Source organism: Prionailurus bengalensis, chromosome C1 (assembly GCF_016509475.1).
Source record: "Prionailurus bengalensis isolate Pbe53 chromosome C1, Fcat_Pben_1.1_paternal_pri, whole genome shotgun sequence".
In the NCBI taxonomy this organism is placed as follows: Eukaryota; Metazoa; Chordata; class Mammalia; order Carnivora; family Felidae; genus Prionailurus; species Prionailurus bengalensis.
Window position 1 is genome coordinate 148604907 of NC_057345.1, and position 25363 is coordinate 148630269.

Sequence of the window (25363 nt, forward strand, 5' to 3'; positions counted from 1 at the left end):
ATGTGTCTCCCTCTCTCTCTGCCCCTCCCCCACTTGTGCTGTGTTTCTCTCTGTCTTTCAAAAATAAATAAATAAGTGTAAAAATAATTTTAAAAAGAAAAAAAGACATGGAAAGTAGACAAGTAGAAAAAAATTGAAAACTATCAGTAACCTTGCCTTTGGCAAACACTCCAATATCTACCAATTTATTGTTAAGACATCAAAAATGCAATGTAAATTATTTAGAAATTATATAATGAAACCTTATTTGAAAACGTATAGAATGCAGGCCAAGAGACTCAGGTTAAAAAAGGAACCTATAGCCAAATAAATTTATTAGAAAATAAAAGAGACTGAAAACAAATTAAAATTTTCAACCTAAGAGGATAGATATAGCTCAGTAATATTCAGGATCATGCTTCTTCCTCTGTCTTACCTCAAACTCCATTCCCAATGAAACAAGTCATCATATTTTACCTAAATACTTGATGAACATTTGTCATTTCTGCATCCCCACTGCTACTTCCTAGTTCATACACTTTTCCTCACACTGCTACTAAAGAAAATTTAGAATCAGCTTCTTGGTCATCAATTTCTACTTATTCCAAGCCTTCACCAGAAAAAACAAAACAAAACAAAACAAAACAAAACAAAACAAAACAAAACAAAACCAACAAACTATGAAATCTTCGGAAGAAATTGAGAGAAGACTTGAACTGGAGAGCTATTCTGGAAGGATGATCCTAGGTTGGAAATTTAATTTGGTATATATGGCAGCATTCTTTAACAAAATATCAATGCAAACAATTGACAAGATTTTTAAAAATGAAATTCGACATAAGAATAACTAAGATATGGGGCACCTGGGTGGCTCAGTTGGTAAGCGTCCAACTTCAGCTCAGGTCATGATCTTGCAGTTCGTGAGTTTGAGCCCTGCGTCAAGCCCTGTGCTGACAGCTCAGAGCCTGGAGCCTGCTTCAGATTCTGTGTTTCCCTCTCTCTTTGTCCCTCCCCAGCTCTCACTCTGTCTCTGTCTCTCTCTCAAAAATAAACAAATATTAAAAAATTTAAAAAAAAGAATAAGATATTTTGAAAAGAATAATGAGTGAACACTTTCTCTAACAGATAGCAAAAGAGATTAATTAAAATAGCATGTATTGATGTAGAAATATAAATATAGATCAGTTTTTATTTAATCTAATAAGAGTCCATATGGATATGAAAGTATAATTAGAAGTATAATATACAATAAAGGTGGCATTTCAACTCAGTGGGTTAGGATGAATCATTAAATAATTGGTGTTGAGAGAGCTATCAATTTAGACCAAAAAATGAAAGTCAAACACTTAGCTCGTATCATTCTTGGAAATAAATTCCAGATGGCTAAACTTTAGAAGAAATCTGGATGATATATACTATTTTAAAAGAATTAGGTAGGTCTATTTGCAGGAATGCCGTGTGTCGTTTTGCAGTTTTTGCTTTGCAAAAGCAATGCCAGACCAGGAGTATAAATAGGGAATGACATCCAGCTTTGCTGCTGCTTGTCAAGCTGAGTGCCATGGTTCAGAAAGGGTTTTTTTTTTTTCCTAATTTGTCTACTTCTGGATAGGGGATCTACGTACTTTGCCACCAGAAGGTAGAACCTCTTCTAATTGGAACAAAAACCTTACATACTAGCAGCAACAGTAAACAGTACTTAATAGTAAATAAGTTATTTGTGGATACATAAATGCTTTTGTTTGTTTTTTTAAAAACACAAATGGCTGCTATAAACTGAACTTGTCTCTCTAAAATTCATATGTTGAAGTCCCACCCTCCTATGTGATAGTATTTGGAGAAGAGGCCTTTGGGAAATCATTTGGTTTAGATGTCATGAGGGTGGGCCCTCACGATGGGGTTAGTGACCTTATAAGAAGAGACAGAGAGCTACTGTCTCTCTCCCCACCTATGGGCACAAAGTCTAAAATCAGTTGTCTATAAGCCACAAAGAAAGTTCTCCCAGAAACTCACCATGCTGGCACCTTGATCTTAGACTTATAGTTTCCAAAACTATGGAGAAAAAAAATTTCTGTTGTTTAAGCCACCAGTCTGGTATTTTATTATGGAGGTCTGAGCTAACACAACAGTATTATATCATAAAATGTATTGGATTTCTGTTGTTCTTCTTCAACTTATTTTTTATGTAGGTACATAGTATGTATGCATAAGTATTAAACAATGGAAAACAGAAAGGGCTTCTAGAGAAGACACTGTATGAGAGTAGTGATCAAGGGGCACTTTTGCTTTAACCTTGTTTTATTTTTAATAAAAATGTCCTCATTATTACATGTTTTATCTAAAATATTTAAAATGCTTAAACACTTTGAGAAAAAAATTGTTAGAAGGTGTCTTGTGTTTTAAAAATTCAATTGGTTGGGGTGCCCTGGTGGCTCAGTTAGTTAAGCACCCGACTCTTGATTTAGTCTCAGGTCACGATCTCACGGGTTCATGAGACCAAGCCCCATGTCAGGTTCTGTGCTGACACTGTGCTGGTACATCCATACACACTCTCTCCCTCAAAACAAATAAATAAACTTAAAAAATTCAATTGATAGTAATTGCTTATATTTGATGAGTGTTGCATTCAATACTTCATTTAATCCTTACAACAATCCTATGAAGCAGACATTATATATGTCTTTATTTTACAGATGAAGAAATTTAAGCATAGGCAAGTTAAATAATTTACCCCAAAGTCACATAGCTATAAAGGATAGAGCCAAGATTCCAATGTCGACAACTTAATTAAAGAACCTTCCTTCTTAACCTCTCTGGCATGTTCAGAAAGAAAATAGGCCTTAGGGTTAGTGGAAACTTTGGCAAAAACAAAAACAATAAAATAATAAGGGCAAAACTCAGAGTATAACTGAGAAGGAAAACATAATTAATAAGTAAAATGAATTACTTTATCTGTTTATGTTGAACCACATGAAACTGCCAATACTTAACCATTTCTGACCTGCAAAAATGGAATTTTCTTATGGTTCAACATAATATATCTGCTAATTTATGAATATTGTTTTCAAGAAACTTAACCTTAGAATTAAAAACTAGAAAAAGAAAATAAACAATGGACATTTTTAAACCCTCAAGGCCATGTGTGCATGTTTTTAACAGATCTGGAAACAGTTTTAAGCTCTTATTCTGATATGAAAAAAAAAAAGGGGCCTCCAGTTAAAATATTAAACATGAGGTTTGTGAATTGTATTTCAGTAGCAGAGAAAAACAAATTAACCAAATTTCTTAGTGTCAGGATGGTTATAAAAGAACACAACTTCTGGTTCTTGCCAGGAGCAAAAGCTACCAGCAGTTTTTACACGTTGAGTTCCATCTCCCTACATCACAGAATGAGGACTATGCTTTAATCTACAACATCATCCAAAATTTTCTGGGAACTATTTCTTGATATATGATCCTGATATTTCAATGGCCTTCCTCACTGATTTCCCAATGGCACGAAAGAACTAGATTCATAACTTTCTGAATCTACATTTCGCATGAGTAGAACATACAGATCATAGGCCCTTAAACGTTGATAGCTTACTTAGCCCTCAGAGGTTATACAGTTCAATTTTACAAAGTATAAAGCAGAGCCCTATAGAGGCTGAATAGCTTTCGCCAGATCAGACACTATTCCAAGAAGATTGAAGACTAAAAACCTGGTCCCCTGGTTCCTAGTCCTTAGTACTCTTTTCGTTATGTTGTAATATGCCTATTTTTTCCTGTTATGTAATGCAGATTAATCTGATTTTCCTTTTCTTCTTTTCAACTGGATTTCTGAGTCAGCTAATCTTGATAATTATTGGAACAGGAAGGAAAAGACCGAAATGGCTCTGTAATCAAAGAAACTCCCTGGCTGCGAGGGGAGATTCTATTAGAAGCCTGTCTGCTAGATGCTGGGACCTCACATCTGTTCTGTTCTTCCCACCCCCTTTAATTCCTGTGGCTCTCTTGTTTCCCCAGCATAGCTTCAGACTATCCACCCAGACTTTGACCTCCACCATTGCCTTGCTCTTTAGTATTTAGCTGTTGGTGGGATTTTTGCCTCTGACCCATGGCATGGCCTATCTGCTGGTAAGCACTTTGTGTTTGTTTGGCTGGTTTCTCATTGACTGTCACCTCTTAGCCTTGAACTCTAAAATCCTGAGACACCTAGAAAATGATGTGAATTTCATCCAGAAAATCTTTAGGAATAGCCTGGCATGTATGTGGAACTCCACATTAGGCTGCAAGCTTGGTGACTGGAGTTTGAGATAACTGCCCCATGGGTCACAGGGGAAGCTTCCTAGATACAAGTGAACCTAGCTGTATAAAATGACTAAGTCCAGGGCACCTGGGTGGCCCAGTCGGTTAAGCATACAACTCGTGGTTTCAGCTCAGGTCATGATCTCATGGTTTGTGAGTTCGTACCCTGCATTGGTCTCTGTGCTGGCAGTGTGGAGCCTGCTTGGGATTTTCTGTCTCCCTCTCTGTCTGCCCCTCCCCTCATGCTGTCTCTGTCTCTCTAAAAATAAATAAATAAATAAAATGGCTATGTCCCCCAAGATTATGTATAAATCTAAGGAATAATTTTTTAATAGATTTTATTTTTAGAGCAATTTTAGATTCACAGCAAAACTGAGCAGAAAGTACAGAGTTCCAGGCAAATTTTTTACATTGACTAACAGTAAAGAAAAAACTATTGTGACTTCCATTATGAAATAAAAGAGCTATTCTTAATTTGTCTCCTGTGAAAATCTACTCAGAAGCTAGGTAAACTAGATAACTATGTGGGCTACCAATTTATTGTCTCTTAACTCCAAATTCACCCTTCATTGCCTACTCTATGAAAACAAGATAGACCCTGTAACTATTTCTCCCTTGCAGCTGGCACAATGTTAAGCTATGTCAGAAAGGGGTTCTGGAAAGATACTGAAGGAGGAAGGGGCTTTCTTTCCTGATTCCAGTGTTTACCCCTTCTTGCTCCTACCACATGGCTGCTGGCTGCATGTGTGGGGAACACACAGTGGCACCTGTGCCCATGGAGTTCCACTGGTGCCCAATGGTCAGTTTCCCAACAAACTTAAGAGGCACTCCCATGGTCAGATCCCCACTGAGTTTTGCAAGCATCCCAATGGTTGACTTCCAGCTTTGGCTTCCTACACCCAGGCAGGGTGTTTCTTGCTTTCCCAGTGACTCTGAACAAGACCTGGTTGAGCCCATATAATAACTTCTCCACCATTCAGTGGGGCACAACCATGCCTTCTACAATGAGATCTGAATCTCAACCATGGAGGGTCGGGAGTGGGGGTTGGTGAGGCACTTCCATATTTGTTTCTTCTATGGGAACCTTCCTTAAGCCCTGGAGTTGTCTTCAAAGCTCTCTTTATCTCTTTACATAACAGAGGTTTTCTGTTAGAATTAATAATTCTTTATCTTAAACTTTCCCTATTCAAATTATTATGTTATCTTTGTCTCTTCACTGACCCTGATTGATACAGTAAACTTGGAAAAATAATTTTAATTTCTCAGTTAATTTCTCAGTTTAATTTCTCATTCATAAAATGAGGACACTGGGTTAGTTGGTCTCAAATGCCCTTTTCAGCTCTAAAAATACACTATTCCAAGAAACCCTCCATGTTTTCCTACAGAGTGCATTCTAAGTATACTAGAATGAATCACATACACAGTATAATTGTGTATTGTCCTTCTCAGCCTCAATTATATTAAATGGGTCTCCCTTCTTACCTGAATAATGGTTTCCTCCTTCTAGGTCTACATATTAAGTCATAGTAGCACCCAGTATCCTTTCATGCACACAATGGGCAATCAAATACTATAAAATCCTCTGTAAGGGCTTTAACTAGGAAGCTATCCAAGGAACAAAATGGCAAACCAGAGATTTATGTATGAATATGAGAGACTGAAATACATTACAAGTATCATTTTATCTATTTGTGGGATACAAACATTGGAAGGATACATTAAGTATAAAAAAATGCTCCCTCTGATACTGTTTACCCAAACCATCTCCATTACTATGCAATTTAAGATTTTTTTTTTACCTTTCTCTGTCTTTTACTGACTGTTCAGCCATTAATTTCTTCAGTTCTTCTAGACGCTGAAGATCTCTCATTTCCACTTCTTGCCACTTCTGTTCTTTTTTAGCCCAATATTTTCTTATCTATTGTATAAATGTTACATAAAATCTAAATTAACAACATATATGTTAAAATGAGGAGAAAAGTTATAACAACATTATCCTGTGGTTCCTATAGCCAATATTAAACTTAAATGGTACTTTATATTTTTCATTTCTTAGATCTGCCTATAGTATATTGACAGCAGACAAAAAATAAATGAAAACCTGAAGATACAAGTCCTGAGAAACTGCATGGTTTAACGGTTTCTGAAGTGGAAATGTAACTTGTGCCAAGATCTAAAGCCTGAATCTATGGCTAAAATAATCGACTTTCAGGGAACCACAATAGAAGTATGTTATTGTCTCTAAAGCATATGATCTACCTGTTACTCAAGAATATTTTTATCCTCTTATGGTAATGCAGTCTTTAACAAATATAGCATTAAACCTATTCTTACTTTAAAAGCATGAGTTTATTTATGCTAATGGACAGCAGGATGTTGAAAGCTTTATGCTTCTGGGGAAGTGGCAGGAGATAGGTGGGAGGAAGGAGAACAAGAAAAAAATAGCAGGGTTATGATATATAGTAGTTCTGACTTATGTGGTAAAATAAAGGACACATTTATCAAGCTCAAAAAGGTGAAAGCATTGTTCTTACTAGGCCTGTTTTATTTCCCTTCTCTGGAAATGGAGACAGACTGAGAAAACTGGAAGTATACATATGCTCTTCTCTTTTTTTTTAATGTTTATTTATTTTTGAGAAAGAGAGAGAGAGCATGAGTGGGGTAGGGGCAGAAAGAGAGAGGGAGACACAGAATCTGAAGCAGCCTCCAGGCTCTGAGCTGTCAGCACAGAGCCTGAGGCAGGGCTTGAACTCATGAACCGTGAGATCATGACCTGAGTTGAAGTCGGATGCTTAACCGACTGAGCCACCCAGGCGCCCCTATGTATGCTATTTTCAGGAGGATGAAACCATCATTCAAGGTTCCCCTGGTGATGGGGCAATTGAAGTTAATGTGTATTTGACAGAGGCCCCTTCAACCACTTGGCTCGCCATGTTGTGTGCAACTCAAGAGACTGGATCTTGTTGGTAAAAAGTAGAGTACTTCAGTGGTGAATGATAATGAGTGACTGCCAGCAGAAGGTCTGTTGTGGAGGACATGTTAGCTTCACCCCCAGCGTGGCATTGTCTCTTTTGAGAAGTGAATATGAAAAGCTAAGTGGTTTCCAGACTTGCCTTAGCAACATGGTCTCTGACCTCTGGGAGCACAAAGGAAGCCTCCCAAGCAACATGGCCACAGTCATCGCAGCTCTGCCACAGGGCCGCCATACCAGCAGTCACAATGGAAACATCTGCTCAAAGCATAACAAGTAACTGGGTGAGGTCAAGGTACCATGATTTCACTCCGTAGATAACTGAGATTTGAATTTGGGAAGAACAGAGATGAAGCTAGAAAGATAGCAAAGAGAGGGCAGGGGAGGCAGAGAAAGAAAACACTGACTGATAAGGTGTGTTTCAGAGTCCTGACTGATAAATGCCCGGGCATTCTATCAGTGTCAGATATGGAAATGTTAACAATGATTATATCATCTCCCTCTGGGGTTTAAATGGTGTTTATTTTACACTTTGTGTAATTTTTGTGTTACTTTATGTTTTGCGATGAATATGTATTTCTTTCATAATCAGAGAAAGTAAAGCTACTTCAAAACTAAATTTTAAAAAAGAGCAGATATTGGATTAAAGAGCATTTGCCTCTAGGCTCTAAATGACCAACAATATTTGCTTACTCTCAGTGTTGGCCTTGGAGGGAAGTCAGTGGTCCTTTTGTCGACAATCCCTTGACTACAACTGGACAAATCCTTTAGGTCCAACCTGGACAACCAGGTTGCTGGTGTCCTCAGAAGACAGATACCATTTGGTGCAGTATCCTCTGAAGGTCATATAAATATGTCACACCAGAGGCTTTTGGTATCTCAGGATCAATTATTTCCATCCCCAACTCTCTAGTATGCTCAGACATTGATACAGTGTGAGTCTCTCTCTCTCTCTCTCTCTCTCTCTCTCTCTCTCTCTCTCTCCCCCCTCCTCTCTTTCTCCCTCCCTCCCTCCGACTCTCCCTTTCCTCCCTTCTCTCTCTTCCTCTATCTCTCTCTCACCACCTCTCCTTCTCAATCTCTCTCTCCCTCTCCATCTCCCTCTCTCCCTCCCTCCCTCCCTCTCTTATGTGAGCCCTATTTATTCTTTCTCAGTGCTTTCTACTGGGCTCTCTGAAAGCCCTGTGTCATCACACATAAAATCCTCTACATCTTCAAACTTCAGACCACTACATGATTATTTTGACTGGAATTCTCTTGAGCGAAGGATGCTTATCCTCTGGTGCCCCACATGCCAGGAGGCTGAGGAATGGTTTGAGCATTTTCCTCATTAACTGCTACTTTTACACTAAAGGTCATTTTCAAATATTTATGAAGAATTCAGATATGAGGGTCACAGCCACAAAGAACTTGTCCAAAACAACCCCTTTTACTTCCCTAGACAACTTCGGCATCTGCCTGAATGCCCTTCCAACCTACTAATCTCACAGTTCCATAACTTCCTCTATTCCAGGAGTCACGACTTCCTCCAGGATTCTATTATCATCAAACACATTTCAGTTTCAATTCTGAAATCTTCAATTATAGCCATTGATTCTATGATCAGGACCTACCCATTCCTTTGCTATCATCCTCAGTTTTCTGATCATATAATTTTATTCCTCCATTATAGTCCTCTTCTCAAGGCCTTGCTAATTAGTATATTTGTTTCTCTCTCCCACTGCACTTCAGAAAATGTGATTTATCTATCTTGGCACTTCCAACATTAACTACAGGGTTTAGAATATGATATATACCTAATAAACATTTGATTGATGAATGAATTACACAACTCTAGAAAATTATACCAAATTTATGGTTTCAACTGAATATTCATTGATAATCAGCATTCCTTTTATGAATTCCTGGTTAATACCTCTTGTGTTCTCATGGGCATATTCCAAACCCGTTCACTATGTTAAGCTGCATATCTGCCTCCTCTTCTTCACTTTTATCAGGGGAAATGGAGACTATAAATGGTACCTTCCTTGATGCCTGCCTTTTAGAAAAAGAGGTGTCTGTACAAAGGGACAATAAATCCCTCTTGGGCTCCAGATCCTATTCCCTAATTCCATCTTCCCCATAAACTTACTCCATCATTTACCCCTCTCTCCCTTATACCTTCAACTTCTTGGTCTGTGCTGCTTCCTTCTCCTCACATGGAAATATGTACAAATCTCACCCATTTACAAAAATTTAAAAGGACTTTCTTTAGACCCCTGAGACTGTAGCACCTCATCCTTCATTGTTCTCTTCTTCAGTCAAGCATCTTACTTACTGTTCTTCAATTCTCATCTCCTGTTTTATTCCTCATCTGTAATATTCCTATCTCTGCCTTCCCTCCAAATTCACTACTCTTACCACTGACTTCCAAGTGAGTGAACAAAATGATCCTTTTCAATCCTTATTTTACATAATTTCTTTGTGTATTTGATTCTGTCAACCCTTATCTATGTAGTCTTAAGACACTACTGACTTTGGCATTCATTTGTTCAACAAATATTTACTGAACATATGCTTTAAGCCAGATATTGTGTTGAATATTTGGGATATGATGCTCAAAAGAGAAATAAGTTCTCTGCCTCATTGCTGGGACTTTCTAGAAAGAGAGAGACAAAGAGAATAAATATGTAAATGAATGAACAGAATATTACATCATACATTCTAAGAAGGAAATAATTATAGCAATGATTTTAAAAAAAATTGGGTAGAATTTTTACTAGAAGGCATATTTTTGTAATGACATTTGAATCAAAATTTAAAAGATGAGAGTGAGACAATTATGGGAAGAAATGGAGGGTGATCACCACAGGAAGCGGGAGCTCTAGGTCCAATAGCATTGAGTGGGAAAGACCTTGTGCATTTTCAGGACTGGGAAGAAGCCAGTGTGGCTGGATGGAGCATGTGGTTGAGTTAAGAGTGGAGGTGAGATTGAGAAGCTAGCTGAGAGCTAGATGATTTGGCAAGGAGTTAGGTCTAGAAACAAAGAAAAGCTATAGATAAGTTTAAAGCAAGGTGTGACGTGATCTGACTGAGATTTTTAAAAGATAGCTCTCAATATTGAGTTAAAAATAAGACAGTAGAGAAGCAAAGGAGAAACAAGGAGATGAGATAGAAGAATAAGGTAAAAATGATCACTTGGACCAGGAAATGAAATGTTATATCTGAGATGGTTTTTGAGTGGGACCAGAGTGCTCACTGAGGAAATGAATATTAAAGCTGAAGAAAAAAGGAATCAAGGATGATTCCTAGCTTTTTGCTAGAGCACCTGGTTGAATGATGGTACCAATAACTGAGATGGAATACTGGAAGAATAACAGGTCTGGGAAAGAAAGACCATCAGGAGCTCAGTATTGAACATTAAACAGTTGACGTGACTGCAAGGCCTTGAAGTGGAGATCCCAAATAAACGTGTGGAGGTACAGATGAGTGGCTCAAGGGTCGATTCAGGGCTGGAGGTATAAATTAAGGAAATATCTACTTACAATGGCATTTGATGCCTCAGGACTAGAAGAGATCTCTAGGGTCAGAATATAAATAGAAGAAAAAGGTGGCTATGTACTTTCATTCTTATCTGCCTTTTGCAAAGTTTTCTCAACAAAAATGACTCCATTTCCCTCTTCCACCTGTCAATTTTACTCTACCCTTATTACCAAAACAAATCTCCTTGAATCATCCTCTGAACCCTCCAGGAAAAAAAGCTTAGCCATCCTTGGCACACCAATGACCATTGGCGAAGGTTTATTACTCTCCATTCTTCATCCTGCCTTGTATTCCTTGATTCATTTTCATGAGGCTCTGACAATGCACTGTTACTGATACATTTAGGCATTTACTACATGCCTAGCATGGTCTATCCTACCTGTGGCCTGCTAAATCTCTCCTGTCCATCCTTTAAGATGCAATTTTAACACTGCTTTCTCAGCCTTCCTCCTTCTTCTCTCCTCCAGACATAGGTGTGCCTTCTAAGGCACTATTTATGTGTCCTTAGCATAGCACTTTCCATATTGGTTCACATTATTCATCTTTGCATTGTAGTACCTTGTATCATGTCTCACACATAATAGGGCTTAATTGATCACCATTAGGTGAGTGGAAGCTTCTTCTGGTCTCTGGTCTGAGAATAACAAAGTTGTGGATGGGAACAAGGCCAGCAGTTTTATTTGCAGGATGGTAAAGTCTGAACTAAGCACTTCCCTAAGGACAGTTCCATTCACCTTTTGTCAATTAATAGGAGCGGGAAGTATGTATGTCAAGAATTATTGGCTTTGAAAGCCTCAAACTAAAGTTAAGGCTAAGGATATTTAACTAGCCCTTTGGGACATTTGTTAAGAAACAGATTTCAAACACCCTGCGTTTTACTTCTTGAGTGATACTTTTAATATTCCAGTGATAGGGAAATCAGAAGGATAGTTAAAATGAGAAGAGTTGCATTTAAAGCTTGTCCCTTGACTCCCACAGATGAGGTTTCTAGAAAAAGCTTGCTTTTCTGAAAAGCAAAACAGGCCCTCATTACTACCCCTCTATAATCTCAGATTCATATCAGGGATGTTCCCCTTTCCTTCTTCCACATTTTGCTCATTTTGGTAAAGTGAAGCCAGTAAAAGTGTCAATAAACTGAAGAAACCGTTCTCTAAAATAATGTTATGCTAACTTTTCAAAGAGTTTGAGATCACTTTTATATCCTACCTTACCTTTCTAATCTTCCAAACAATATGTTTCCTATTAAAAACTCCATCAGGAAGTGATGTTTACAGCATTGGAGTACCTCAGGGTTTAATTTTTAAAAACTTGTACTAATACTACACAACCATCAAATTATATTTTTTCACTCCTTCAGTCCAAGAATTATTATAATTCAACATGAAATAAGAATTTCATGAAAGCAAAAAGTTAGGGCTCAAATATCATAGAAGGAAGACAGTTTTGTCTCTGATTTCAAGCAATATGTGTGGTGTTGAATTTTTGAACAAACTTTTACACCTTGCTCCCAGATCATTATTTCAAAGACTTTAATGACTTATTCAGAAGGAGTTCATTATTCTTAACCAGATACATAAAATGTATGAAATAGGAAGTTCAAAATATCCAGTGCCATTACTAATAAGCTATGGAGATAGAGCAACTTTCAGTCCATTTTCTAGATTCTAATTTACTTAGCTAATTCTTTGCATCTTACAGCTCTCTTTTCTACTTTTGGTCTGGAATATGAACCCTCACAAAACAGTGATATTGTTACATATGAAAGCAGCAAGACCTCTTAATAGAAAGTGTTCATATTTTTTACTGTAATTTTTTTCTATTTGTTCCGTGTAGATCAACCTGTATCCCATAAAATTGCCACCAACTGAAGTATGACTCTTCTTTCTATACAATGAATTTGACAAGCATCTATATTTCACCAGATAACTTTTCACACTTTTGTGTGAATTGCTGAAAGGTAAGAAACATGCCTTATGCTGTAGTACTTATTTGTATCTAATATTGCATCTAGCTAATGAAATGTACATGATATGCAACTGCCAAATAAATCCAGGGAAAAACGATATAGAAAAGCAACATTGCACACAATACTTTTCTTATATCAACTTATATAAATCCAAAACTATTAATAAAGCATCCAGTTAGACAATAAACAGTCAGTAGCCTACTCACTAAGTCATGTGTGGGATGGAGGTGCATTTAATCTCAAAAGAGCCTGAAGGCATAGTATGTCTTTAAATCAGATTGTCTACAAATCAGATTAAAGACTTTTTTTTCTAAAGATGGACACTTTGTCACCTCTGGCCTCAAAACTTTTTAGCCAACATTCATCTCTTCTATACTTGTGGCATAGAGATCTCTGTGGGCTTCAACTCAGGATCTGCTGGAGCTTCTGAATAAAAATTTGGCCCCAAGAGAATTACTTTACATGACATTCTTTATGCAAATATTTGAAAACTCTCTACATGGGTAAGAAATCACAATATAAAGTGAAATTTGCCACCATCCTGCCAGATTATTTGAATAGAACTCCTTTCAGTCCACATTTCAGATTATTTGTATTTCAGCTACTTATCAGTGTCTTACACTTGAACATTTTGCCACCAATCTCCAACCTGGTAAACAAGTACATCCACCAATGGTAAGAGGGTAGATTGTTATACTTTTCCTGAAAAACAAATAAAATCACTGGCAAAAGCCTTAAGAATTAAGAAACAAAGTTTGAGAATTAATAAGCAGGGACATATACAAAGATTCAGGTATAGGTATGTTCATTACAGCCTTAAAAATGTGAAAGGTTACATGTAACGGTGTAAAATAAGAAATTGGTTAAATAGAGGACTCCTGGGTGGCTCAGTTGGTTACGTGTCCGACTCTTGATTTCAGCCTAGGTTATGATCTCGTGGTCCATGAGATCAAGCCCTGCATCAGGCTCTGTGCTGACAACTCAGAGCCTGCTTAGGATTCTCTCTCTCTCTCTCTCTCTCTCTCTCTCTCTGCCCCTCCCCTGCTTGCATGCACGTATGCACTCCCCATCTCGCAATAAATAAATAAACAAACAAACTTTAAAAAACAGTTAAATGCAATATTTCACATAATGAAACACTATGCAAACACTAAAAATTATGTGGTAGACAAACAAGGTATACAAGATATACTAATACATGTTAAAAAGAGGTTAAAAATAATATGTGGAGTATGATTCTAGGTAAGTTAAATTCCTCATGTATATAGAAAAAGGATATATGGATATTGTTAATAATTTTCTTTTCATACTAGTTTAGGACTTGGGGTGACTTTTATTACATTTTGTGTGCTTGTTTGTATTTTCCAAACTATCTACAATGGACATAAACACTTTATAGTTACAAAAGTATGTTTTTTGAAGGTTTGGCCAGAAAAAAAAATCAATATTTATAAGGACATGACTATTATTCATTCCTGAAGTTTCCAAACTCTATTTCTATACCAAGTCAGATGACAAGAACATTGTATATACCTTTATATAATATTTTCACTTTTTATCACCTTGTGTGCAGCATCACTTTCACTTTCTAGAGAAAGTTTCACAGGACTATAATTTAATTTTATACCATAGGCCTTATAAAGGTTGATGCAATATTATATGAGGATTGATTTAGATTCTTCTGTAAAGCAGTTCTACTAAAAATGCTATCCACTGGGTGGTTTGCCTCCCTCCCCCCGGTACATGCTGTCAGCTCCTGATGTGCTAGGATGTTGTCTATTATTAGCAAATAAGAGCTAAATGCTTCCTTTTAACTTTAACCATGTTCAATTACAGCACCCCATTTTAGTCTTGGTTTGCTGACATAACTATATTCCCATCCTCTTAATTTTTTGTCTTACATTCTCTTACTAATTTTCTATTTTAATGATTCTTAATAGGAAACAGATGGCACACTCAAAATTAGAATAAATCAAGAAGAATATAATAAGAGGACAATTGACAAAGGAGGGTTGGAATTCAGGATAATCACAAGACATCATGCAATAGCCGGGCTGCATTACCACCCATTGACCAGTCAAAGACAGCTATGTGGGGAGGGCCACCCGATAGGAGCTGAGAACTTTGGTGGAGGACACAGCTGGCCAACACAACTCTGCAGGGGTAGGAACAGGGGGATCAATTCTCCCAACCTCAGTCTCCTTCCTAACCTGATCTCTAGTGTTCCATTTTGACTGAATCCAACCAGAATCCAGGGGTCAAGGGAGCCATGTAACACAACTCCCTGGGCCACGGAAAAGAATGGAGAGTAGATACGATCCAAGGGGAGGATGTTCAGCACAATAGTATTAATGTTTCTTATTAGAACTTTCTTGGAAGTAGGTGATGTCTATATGCATAAATACATAAATGAAATGAAATCTCTTTTTAGGTGGTATTCACTTTGGTCACTTACATGAGTATTTTTCCATGGCAGAGCTGCCTACTTGAATTGCCAATAGCAATTTCTGCTCTGATGTAGTCTTATGTCCTTAGAACAATGATGAGCCAAGAAAGTATTCTGAGGTAAACACATTAGTTATCTCCCTCTTAATGAAATGCCAGGTGGATTAAAAAATAACTGTCATGTCTTCGTTAGAAGTAAGGTCTATTTTCAGTATGGGCATTGAAATATTACATAATGATCATGTCATATGTTGATATTGCTAAAATGGATTTGTCTGTAATCTTGTTTAATTTCTCTCTTTTCACTATTCATTATGAAGGGAGTATATATACTGAGGATGTTGTATTTCACAGCCTGAGGTGTCACAGAGAGTGAAAAGTGAAAAGTAATCAAACCTCAGAGTCATTCAATCATAACTTCTTAGAGCTGAGGTGATTTTAGCAATCATTTAATCCAAACACCTCATTTTACAATTGAGGAGGCAAAATCCAACAGAGCCTGCGTAAGTTGCCCAAGGTCACCCCACCTTGTTGGGGCCTCCTACTTCGGCATGTTTTCCTCTCCACCTCACCATGAAGGTTCAGTGGTATCCTGCTCGTTCATTACATTCATTCATTCAAGCAGTATTTATTGCATGCCTTATGCCAGGCACTGCAGGTAAAACAATGTAAATAGACAAACCCCTCTTTTTTATGGGGCTTACATCCTAGAAGAAAAAGAGAAGACAGTGAATAAATAAATAGATAGGTATCAGGTGGGATAAGTGCTGAAAAAACATGAAATAGAATAAATGGACAGAGTAATAGGGAAGAAGAATGTTATTTTAAGTTTGGTGATCAAGGATGGACATTCTCTCTAAGATGACATTGGAGTGAAAGCCTGAATGAAGCAAGACAGCGAGTTGTGCAGACATCTGGGGGAGTAGTATTCCAGGCAGAGGGAACAGCCAATGAAACACCCTAAGAGGTCATGTGCCAGGGTGTTGGAAGGGGAGGAAGTGGACTGATATGGCTGCCACAGGATGAGTGAGGGGGAAAGTGGCAGGATATGAGATCTAAGAGATATAGAGTGTAGTGCAGGGACTAACATAATCTGACGTGAAGTTTAGAAACATCTCTGACTGCTGTGTGGAAAATAGACAAAAGAAATAGTGTGGGAATAGAAAAGGAGGGAGCAGAGACATTCAGAGATTCAGAGATTATTATAATGGCTCTGATTGAGGAGCACCTGGGTAGCTCAGTCGGTTAAGCGCCCAACTCCAGCTCAGGTCATGATCTCACAGTTCATGAGTTCAAGCCCTAAGTCAGGCTCTATGCTGACAGCTCAGAGCCTGGAGCCTGCTTCAGATTCTGTGTCTCCTGCTTCAGATTCTGTGTCTGCTCCCTCCCCCACTCATACTCTGTCTCTGTCTGTCAAAAATAAATAAACTTTAAAAAATATTTAAAAAAATAACAGCTCTGACTGAAGATAGAGGCTTCTATTTATGACAATTTATCAGTATGAGGTGTGCAGGGAAAAACAACAAAGATAATACCAAGGCTTTTGGCCCAAGCACTGGGTGCATAGGTTCCCATTTTTTGAGAAAAGGTAAACTGAGGAAGGAGTAGGTCTGGAGGGAAAAACAAGAATACATTTTGGACATACTAGATTTGAGGCAGTGGGATGTGTAAATTTGGAGTTCAGGAGAGAAGTCTAGACCAGAGATGTTGTTATTTGTCAGCATATAAATGACATATACGTAATTTTGCATTGATTGAGATCACCCAAGAAGTATATATACTTAGGACTGAGTCCCTGGGACACTCCAAGGCCTAGAAGTCAGAATGGTGAGGAGGATTCATCCAAATTTATTGAGAAAGAGAAATCAGTGAGGTAAAAGAATGAAGTGAGATAAAAGAGCAAAGAGAAAAAGGCCTCCTACAAGCCAAGTATTAAGTTGGAAGCCCAATATCCAAGGAGGAGGGAGTGATCACTTCCTTTTAATAGTTCAAGTAAAGTAAGGACTGAGAACTGACTCCTGAAATTAACAACATGGAGATCAATGATGACCTTGGCAAGCACAGCTTGGCTGGAGTGGAGGGACAAAATAGCTCAAGAGAGAATGAGTGGAAAGAAGTTGGAAACAGTGTGTAGGCCATAGAATGGTACAGTTTCTAAGGGAGGGTGTGTGGGGTAAAGGAAGAGTAGTTTTTTTAAAATAGAAGTCATAATGGCATATTTGTAGGTTAATAGGAAAGATCTAGAAGAGAAGAGAGAAATGGTAGTGGCAGAGAAATTGGGATAGCAAGCACTATACAGATGTCTGTTAATTAAGTCAAATTACCATGAATAACCAAGACATAGAAACTGTAAAAAAAATTGATACCTTGAGTTAATTAAAACAAATTTTTTTTTAGCTATCTATTGGAAAATCTCTTACAGAGAACCATTTATCTGGCTTTTGATGACCCAGGCTGCTTTTCCCCCCCTCCATCTGACTTTTTCCTAAAACTGTGTCCTGACAGGGGCACCTGGGTGACTCAGTTGGTTGAGCGTCTGACTTCAGATCAGATCATGATCTCAGTTTGTGGGTTCAAGCCCCACGTTGGGCTCTGTGTTGACAGCTCAGAGCCTGGAGACTGCTTCAGATTCTGTCTCCCTCACTCTCTGCCCCTCCCCCACTCACACTCTGTGTCATTCTCTCTCTCTCTCTAATTTACTCTCTTAACAACTTTCCTATACAGTACTGTTGGCTATGGTCACCATGTTGTACATTAAATCTCTGTTACGTATTTATCTTATAACTGAAAGTTTGTACCTTTTGACTGTCTTCCTCCAATTTCCCCTCCTGTCACCCCCTCTCTTGTGATAAGTCTGAGCTCTTTTTCAGAGTTTGTTTTTTTTAAGATTCCACATATAAGTGAGATCATATAGTATTTGTCTTTCTCTGTCTGACTTCTCTTAGTATAATTACTTTCTGTGACTACACTTAACATATGATTTCACTTTATCTGTCTTATGTCACTTAGCATAATGCATTCAAAGTCCATCTATATTCTTGCAAATGGTACATTTCCTCATTTTTAATGGCTGAATAATATTCCACTGTGTGTATATATACCACGACTTCTTTTTTTTCAATATATGAAATTTATTGTCAAATTGGTTTCCATACAACACCCAGTGCTCATCCCAAAAGGTGCCCTCCTCAATACCCATCACCCACCCTCCCCACCATCCCACCCTCCATCAACCCTCAGTTTGTTCTCAGTTTTTAAGAGTCTCTTATGCTTTGGCTCTCTCCCACTCTAACCTCTTTTTTTTTTCCTTCCCCTCCCCCATGGGTTTCTGTTAAGTTTCTCAGGATCCACATAAGAGTGAAAACATATGGTATCTGTTTTTCTCTGTATGGCTTATTTCACTTAGCACCACATTCTCCAGTTCCACCCACGTTGCTACAAAGGGCCATATTTCGTTCTTTCTCATTGCCATGTAGTACTCCATTGTGTATATAAACCACAATTTCTTTATCCATTCATCAGTTGATGGACATTTAGGCTCTTTCCATAAATTGTCTATTGTTGAGAGTGCTGCTATAAACATTGGGGTACAAGTGCCCCTGTGCATCAGTACTCCTGTATCCCTTGGGTAAATTCCCAGCAGTGCTATTGCTGGGTCATAGGGTAGGTCTATTTTTAATTTTCTGAGGAACCTCCACACTGTTTTCCAGAGTGGCTGCACCAATTTGCATTCCCACCAACAGTGCAAGAGGGTTCCCATTTCTCCACATCCTCTCCAGCATCTATAGTCCCCTGATTTGTTAATTTTGGCCACTCTGACTGGCGTGAGGTGATATCTGAGTGTACCACAACTTCTTTATTCATTCATCCATTGATGGATACTTAGGTTGTTTCCATGTCTTGACTATTATATGTAATGTTGCTTTGAACATGAGGGTCCAGATATTTTTTTGAGTTAGTGTTTATGATACCTTTGGATATATTCCCAAAAATGAAATTGCCAGATTATATGATAGTTCTATTTTTTTGTTGTTGTTGTTGAGGATCCTCCATACTGTTTTCCATAGTGGCTGCACCAATCCATAATCTTACCAGTGCGCAAGGATTCCCTTTTCTCCACATCTACACTAGTGTTTCTTATTTCTTGTCTTTTTGATGATAGCAATTCTAATGAGCATTAGGTGATATCGCATTGTGGTTTTAATTTGTATTTCCCTAATGATTAGTGATTGAGCATCTTTTCATGTACCTGTGGCCTTTATATGTCTTCTTTGGAGAAATGTCTATTCAGATCCTTTAAAATTGTCCATTTTTTAAATTGGGTTGTTTTGTTTTTGTTGTTAAGTTGTATGAGTTCTGTATATATTTTGGATATTAACCCCTCATCAGATGTATGGTTTGCAAATATTTTTTCCCATTACTTAGGTTGTCTTCCTACTTTGTTGGTTGTTTCTTTTGATTGCAAAAGCTTTTTAGTTAGATGTAGTCCCACTTGTTTATCTTTTATTTTGTTGCTTTGAGCTTCAGGTATCACACTGAAAAATCATTACTAAGACCCATGTCAAGAAGCTTTGTTCCTACGTTTCCTTCTAGGAGTTTCATGGTTTCAGATCTTATATTTAAGTCTTTAATCCATTTTGAGTTAATTTAGGTGAGTGGTATAAGATATGGTTCCAATTTCTTTCTTTTACATGTGAATATCCAATTATCCCAGCTACATTTAATGAGGAGACTGTATTTTCTCCACTGATAATTCTTGGCTCTCTTCTCAAGTATTAGTTGACAATTGAGGGTTCAGTTTATTTCTGAACTTTCTATTATGTTCCATTAGTCTATTTGTCTGTTTTTATGCCAGTATCATACTGTTTTCATGACTGTCGCTTTATAGCATGGCTTGAAATCAAGAAGTATTATATACCTCTTTCTTTGTTCTTTCTCAGGATTTCTTTGGCTCTTCAAGGTTTTTGTGGATCCATATACATTTTAAGAGTGTTTTTTCTACTTCTGTAAAAAATTCCATTAGACTCTTGATAGTGATAGTGAATTTGTAGATGGCTTTCAGTACATATCAACAATATTACTTCTTACAACCCATGAACACAAAATACGTTTCCATTTATTTGTGTCTTCATCAATATATTTCATCAGTGTCTTGTAATTTTTAGTATGAAGAGATTTCACCTCTTTAACTAAATTTGTTCTATTTTTTAAGTTTATTTATTTATTTTCAGAGAGACAGGGAGAAAGGTCAAGCAGGGGAGGGGCAGAGAGACAGGGGGACACAGGATCCGAAACCCTGATGTGGGACTCAAACTCATGAATCGTGAAATTATGACCTGAGCTAAAGTCAGGCACTTAACTGACTGAGCCATGCAGGGGACCCCAGTTATATTTGTTCTTAAGTACTTTATAGTTTTTGATGCTTTAGATGCTGCTGTAAATGGGATTGATTTCTTCATTTTTAAAATTTTCATTTTTACTGTATAGAAATGCTATTAATTTTTGTATTAATTTTGTATCCTGCAACTTTACTAAAATCAATGATTAGATCTAACACTTTTTGGTTGATTCTCTAGGATTTTCTATATATAAAATTATGTTGTCTGCAAATGGAGACACTATTACTTCTTCCTTTACAATCCGAATACCCTTCCCTCCTTCTTCTCTTCCTTTCCCTTCTCTTCTCTCCACTTTCATTGCCTGATTGATTGCTCTACCTAGGACCTCTAGTACTATGCTGAATAGAATTGCAAGAATGGGAATCCTGTGTTGTTCCTGATGTTACAGAAAAAGCTGTCATCCTTTCACCATCGAGTATGATGTTAGCTATGGGCTTGTCTCTTTTTTTAATGTTTATTTATTTATTTTAAGAGAGAGAGAGTGTGAGTGGGGGAGAGACAGAGAGAGAAGGAGAGAGAGAATCCCAAGCAGGCTCCATGCTCAGTGTAGAAGCTGATGTGGGACTCGATCTCACGACCATGAGATCATGATCTGAGCCAAAATCAAGAATTGGATGCTTAACCAACTGAGCCACACAGGTGCCCCCTTTTTAAAAAAATCTTTTTTATTCTGAAGACAGCATAAGTGAGGGAGAGGCAGAAAGAGAGGGCGAGAGAGAATCCCAAGAAGACTCCATGCTCAGCACAGATCCCAACATATGGCCTTTATTATATTGAGATACGTTCTTTCTTTGCCTGATTTAAGAGTTTTTATCGTGAATGTATGTTGAATTTTGCTGAATGCTTTTCATGCATCTATTGAGATGATCATACAATCCTTTTCTTTCGTTTTATTAATATTTGACTTTCTTATATTTGCTAAAACTTGTTTTGTGGCCTAACTTAAGATCAATCTTAGAAAATGTTCCATGTGCTCTTAGAAGAATGTGTATTCTGCTGTTGAAGAGAATGTTTTGTATATGTCTGCTAGGTCCATTTGTCCTATAGTATTGTGAAAATCCACTGTTTCCTTATTGATTTTGCTTGGAAATCTACTTATTGTTTAGAGTGGAGTATTAAAGTCCCCAACTATTATTGCATTACTGTTTATTTCCCCTTTTAGCTTTATTAGTTTTTGCTTTACATATTTAGGTGCTCCAGTGTTGGGCATGTAAATATTTACATTTTTACAGTTGTTATATCATCTTGATGTCTTGAACACTTTATCATTATATAATAACCTTTGTCTATTTTTATCATTTTTAGCTTAAAGTCTATTTTATCAGATATGAGTATAGCTACTTTGGGTTTTTTTTGTTTGTTTTTGATCTTTTGTTGTTGTTGTTGTTGTTGTTGCTTGGCTGATTGGCTTTGGTTACCATTTGCTTGAAATGTCTCTATCCACCCCTTCACTCTCAGTCTATGTGTCTCTTTAAAGCTGAAGTGAGTCTCTTGTAGGCAGCATATTATTGGGTCTGGGTTTTTGTTTTTTTGTTAAATCCACTCAGTCATTATATATCTTTTGATTAGAGAGTTTAATCTGTTAAATTTAAAGTAAATATTTGATAGGTAAGAACTTACTATTGATGGCCATTTTGTTAATCGTTTTCTGGTTATTTTGTAGATCCATTGTTCCTTGTTTCTTACCCTTATTTTTTTGAGTTTTGCTGTATTTTGGTATTGATATTCTTTGATTTCTTTTTCACATTCTTTTGTGTCATTACTACAAGATTTTCCTTTGCGGTTACAATGAGGTTTACATAAAATATATTAAACTTATAACACCCTATTTTAAACTGATGACTTCGATAGAATTAATACATTCTACACTTTTACTTCTTTTTCTCCTTATATTCTAATACTCTTTTTCATTTTTTTCTTTTTCTCCTCTAACTAGGTAATTTTCAATGTCCTACCCTCTCAGTTGCTGAATCTTTCTTCTGAATAGTTGAGTCTACTTCTGAAACTCTCTGTTGAATTCTTCAATTCAGTTGCTATATTTTCAACTCTAGGATTTCTGTTTGTTTGGGTTTGGGTGGGTTTTTTGTTTGCTTGTTTATTTGTTTTTGATGGTTGCTATATCCTTGTTAATGTACCGTTTTCCTAATTTTGTTTTGTTGTCTGTGTTTTCTTGTACTTCACTAAACTTCCTTAAGAGAGTTATTCTGAATTTCTTTTCTGAGAGTTCATAGATCTCCCTATCTTTAGAGTTTTATTGGTTTCTTTTGGTTGTGTTATATTTACCCGATTTTTCATAATCCCTGATTCCCTATGTTGGTTTTTATGCATTTTAGTAATGGGGCTCCTGTTGCAGACTATACAGGTTTGCTTTGGCAGAGATAGTTCTTCACCAGTCAGCTCAGTTTGGGTTTCTGAGTCTGTTTGCTAGTAATGCCTTTGGGAAGGTGGGGTTTGATATTATGGGCTATTTTTGTGTGAGGGAATTGTTCAAGTTCTGAGGACAGGGATTGGGGTGGGGGGTTGTTATTGGCTGAGAACATTTAAATAGGACTACTGGCTTCGTTCCCTATACAAGTGTGGCTGTAGGATGGCTCCATGGTTGTCTGAATTTTCTGGCCAGGCTTACTAGATGGTTAGGATTGGGTACAATATTCAGTAATAGATGGAACTATGAGTTAGCTTCCCTGCACTGGCAGGGCAGTAGGACAGGGCCCAGGGCCTGTATAGCTTATTGTTTGGGAAACCAAATGAGGCTTGGTTGTGCATTGAATTCCCTGGTCAAGTGAGACAACCAGTTTGCTCTGCAGATAAGGGAAGCCACAGGCTGTGCTCTCTGTTCAGGTGCCATTGCATGTAGGGCTGTTGAATCATCTATGCAGCTTCTTATGTGCTCTGGTTAAGTTCCCTGGTTGTACAGGCTGAAGGTTATATTCAGTGATAAGCAGGGCTACGAATTAAATTCCCTTCCCTGGCACAGTGAGAGAAGCAGTTCTAAATCTCTGTTTGTTTTCTTAACCGAAGCCAACCGCCACCCCAGTTTCCCTAGCTACTGCCTTTGTTCTCTGAACTATCAGCTCTGCTGCCCTTCTCTCAACTCAAATACCACTGGGCCACACAGCTCTCAGGTGTTTTCACCAGTCCTTCTGGGCAGATGAGGCTGGAAGACACTTTCCATAGTAGGTAGGGCTATGTCTCAGCACCCTTGCCTGAATGTGAGAAGGAGGGGATACTCCAGGCGGCGCTCAAATGCCCAAACAGACCCTCTAGTCCTGACTGTCCAGTAGTTACCCTCAGACTTGTCTATAAATTAATCCCCATGTCTGTGCATAGCCCAGGAAGCTCCATGCTCTGTACTGGCTTTGCTCTGGGGGCTATCAGCTCTTTCCACCCACCTCTCAGTGCCACTGGACCACGCAGCTTCCAGAAGTTGTTATAATCCCATCTGGTCAAATGGGACTAGGAGACACTTTCCACAGGGTGAGGCTGTGACTCAGCACCCTGACTGAGCATAAACAGACCAGGCTCTAGGACTGGCAAAACTCCTTATTTGAGGATCCAAATTAGACAGATCTGCACCCCCAGTTTGGTATTGCAGATGAGTAAAACTGCTGGTTGGGATTACAACGTGGACACTGCAGATATGAACTCAGTCTGCCAAGACCTGTGTGCTGGTTGCTGCAAGCCCATCCCCCCTCCACACACACACACACCTTCTCCATCACAGATGCCTAGTGGCTGGGCCCCTGATGATTCCCTGCAATCCGTGTTGTATGAGATCAGAGGAGGGGCTCCCACAAAATGACCCACAATGCTGGGAGAGGCTGGTTGTCTCCCCCTGGCCTTTTTCCAAAAGACAAACTGGAGGCTCAAGGGAGACCTGTGTGGTGCTGCACTGTCATAGGGGGAGAGGCAATGCAGTGTCAATGTGTAGCCTCTTCTCTTACCCTTCTAATGCAGTCTGTCATGGTTTCTGGTGCAAGGGGCTGTTTCAGCCTCACCCCCATGTTCTAGGATTCTCCCAGTGCTGTCTTGTTCTGGAATAGAAGTCAGTTGTTCCTTTTCTGAGAGGGAATGAAGTCAGGAACAAACTAGGTCACCATCCTGGTGACATCACCTAGAAATTTTCACTTTTAAAAGACAGTTGACACTAGAAAATTGAGGTTCTTAGACTACCATCCTATCTTTATGCCACCTGTTGATTCATACTGAGAGTTGACTCTATATTCAGTCTCATATTAGAATGTTAGAATCCATTAATTAATAAGCTTACATTAATGTTCATTTCTAAATTTTAATAACAAAATAAGGAATGTTATGAATATTTTTAAATTATATAATCCTTGACTTCTTTTGGAAAATTAAACCTCCCATATTACATTACTTTCTTTACTTAAACAATATTATTCAGAGGACTAATATTAGGGTGGAGGGAGGGGAAAGTGGGTGATGGGCATTGAGGAGGGCACCTGTTGGGATGAGCACTGGGTGTTGTATGGAAACAAATTTGACAATAAATTTCATATAAAAAAAAACAGAGGACTAATATTAAAATTTCAGAAAATAAACTCTGACCCCCAGTTTATTTGGAGTCATTTTTACATAAAATATAACTATCTTCTCCTTTTAATTATAATATCCTAATAGTTAATTTACTCATTAGGTTTGATAGTTCCCATGTTCATCAGATTCCAAAATAAAAGAAACAATAATTAAAAGACAAACACCCCCTCAAACTTTTACTGAAACTTCACACTTCTAGGAGTTAGTAATTGAGAGAACCACAAAACTGAGGGTGGG

The 25363-nt window shown here is 37.9% G+C and overlaps 1 protein-coding gene across 1 annotated transcript in view; it reads right to left on the reverse strand.

Annotated features, from left to right (window-relative positions):
- The window catches only part of CCDC148 (coiled-coil domain containing 148), a 256970-nt gene that overhangs the window by 60814 nt on the left and 170793 nt on the right, over positions 1-25363 (reverse strand). Inside the window, exon 12 of the mRNA XM_043576791.1 lies at positions 6063-6181. Within this exon, the coding sequence (XP_043432726.1) occupies positions 6063-6181 (119 nt within the window). The remainder of the gene's footprint in view (positions 1-6062; positions 6182-25363) is intronic.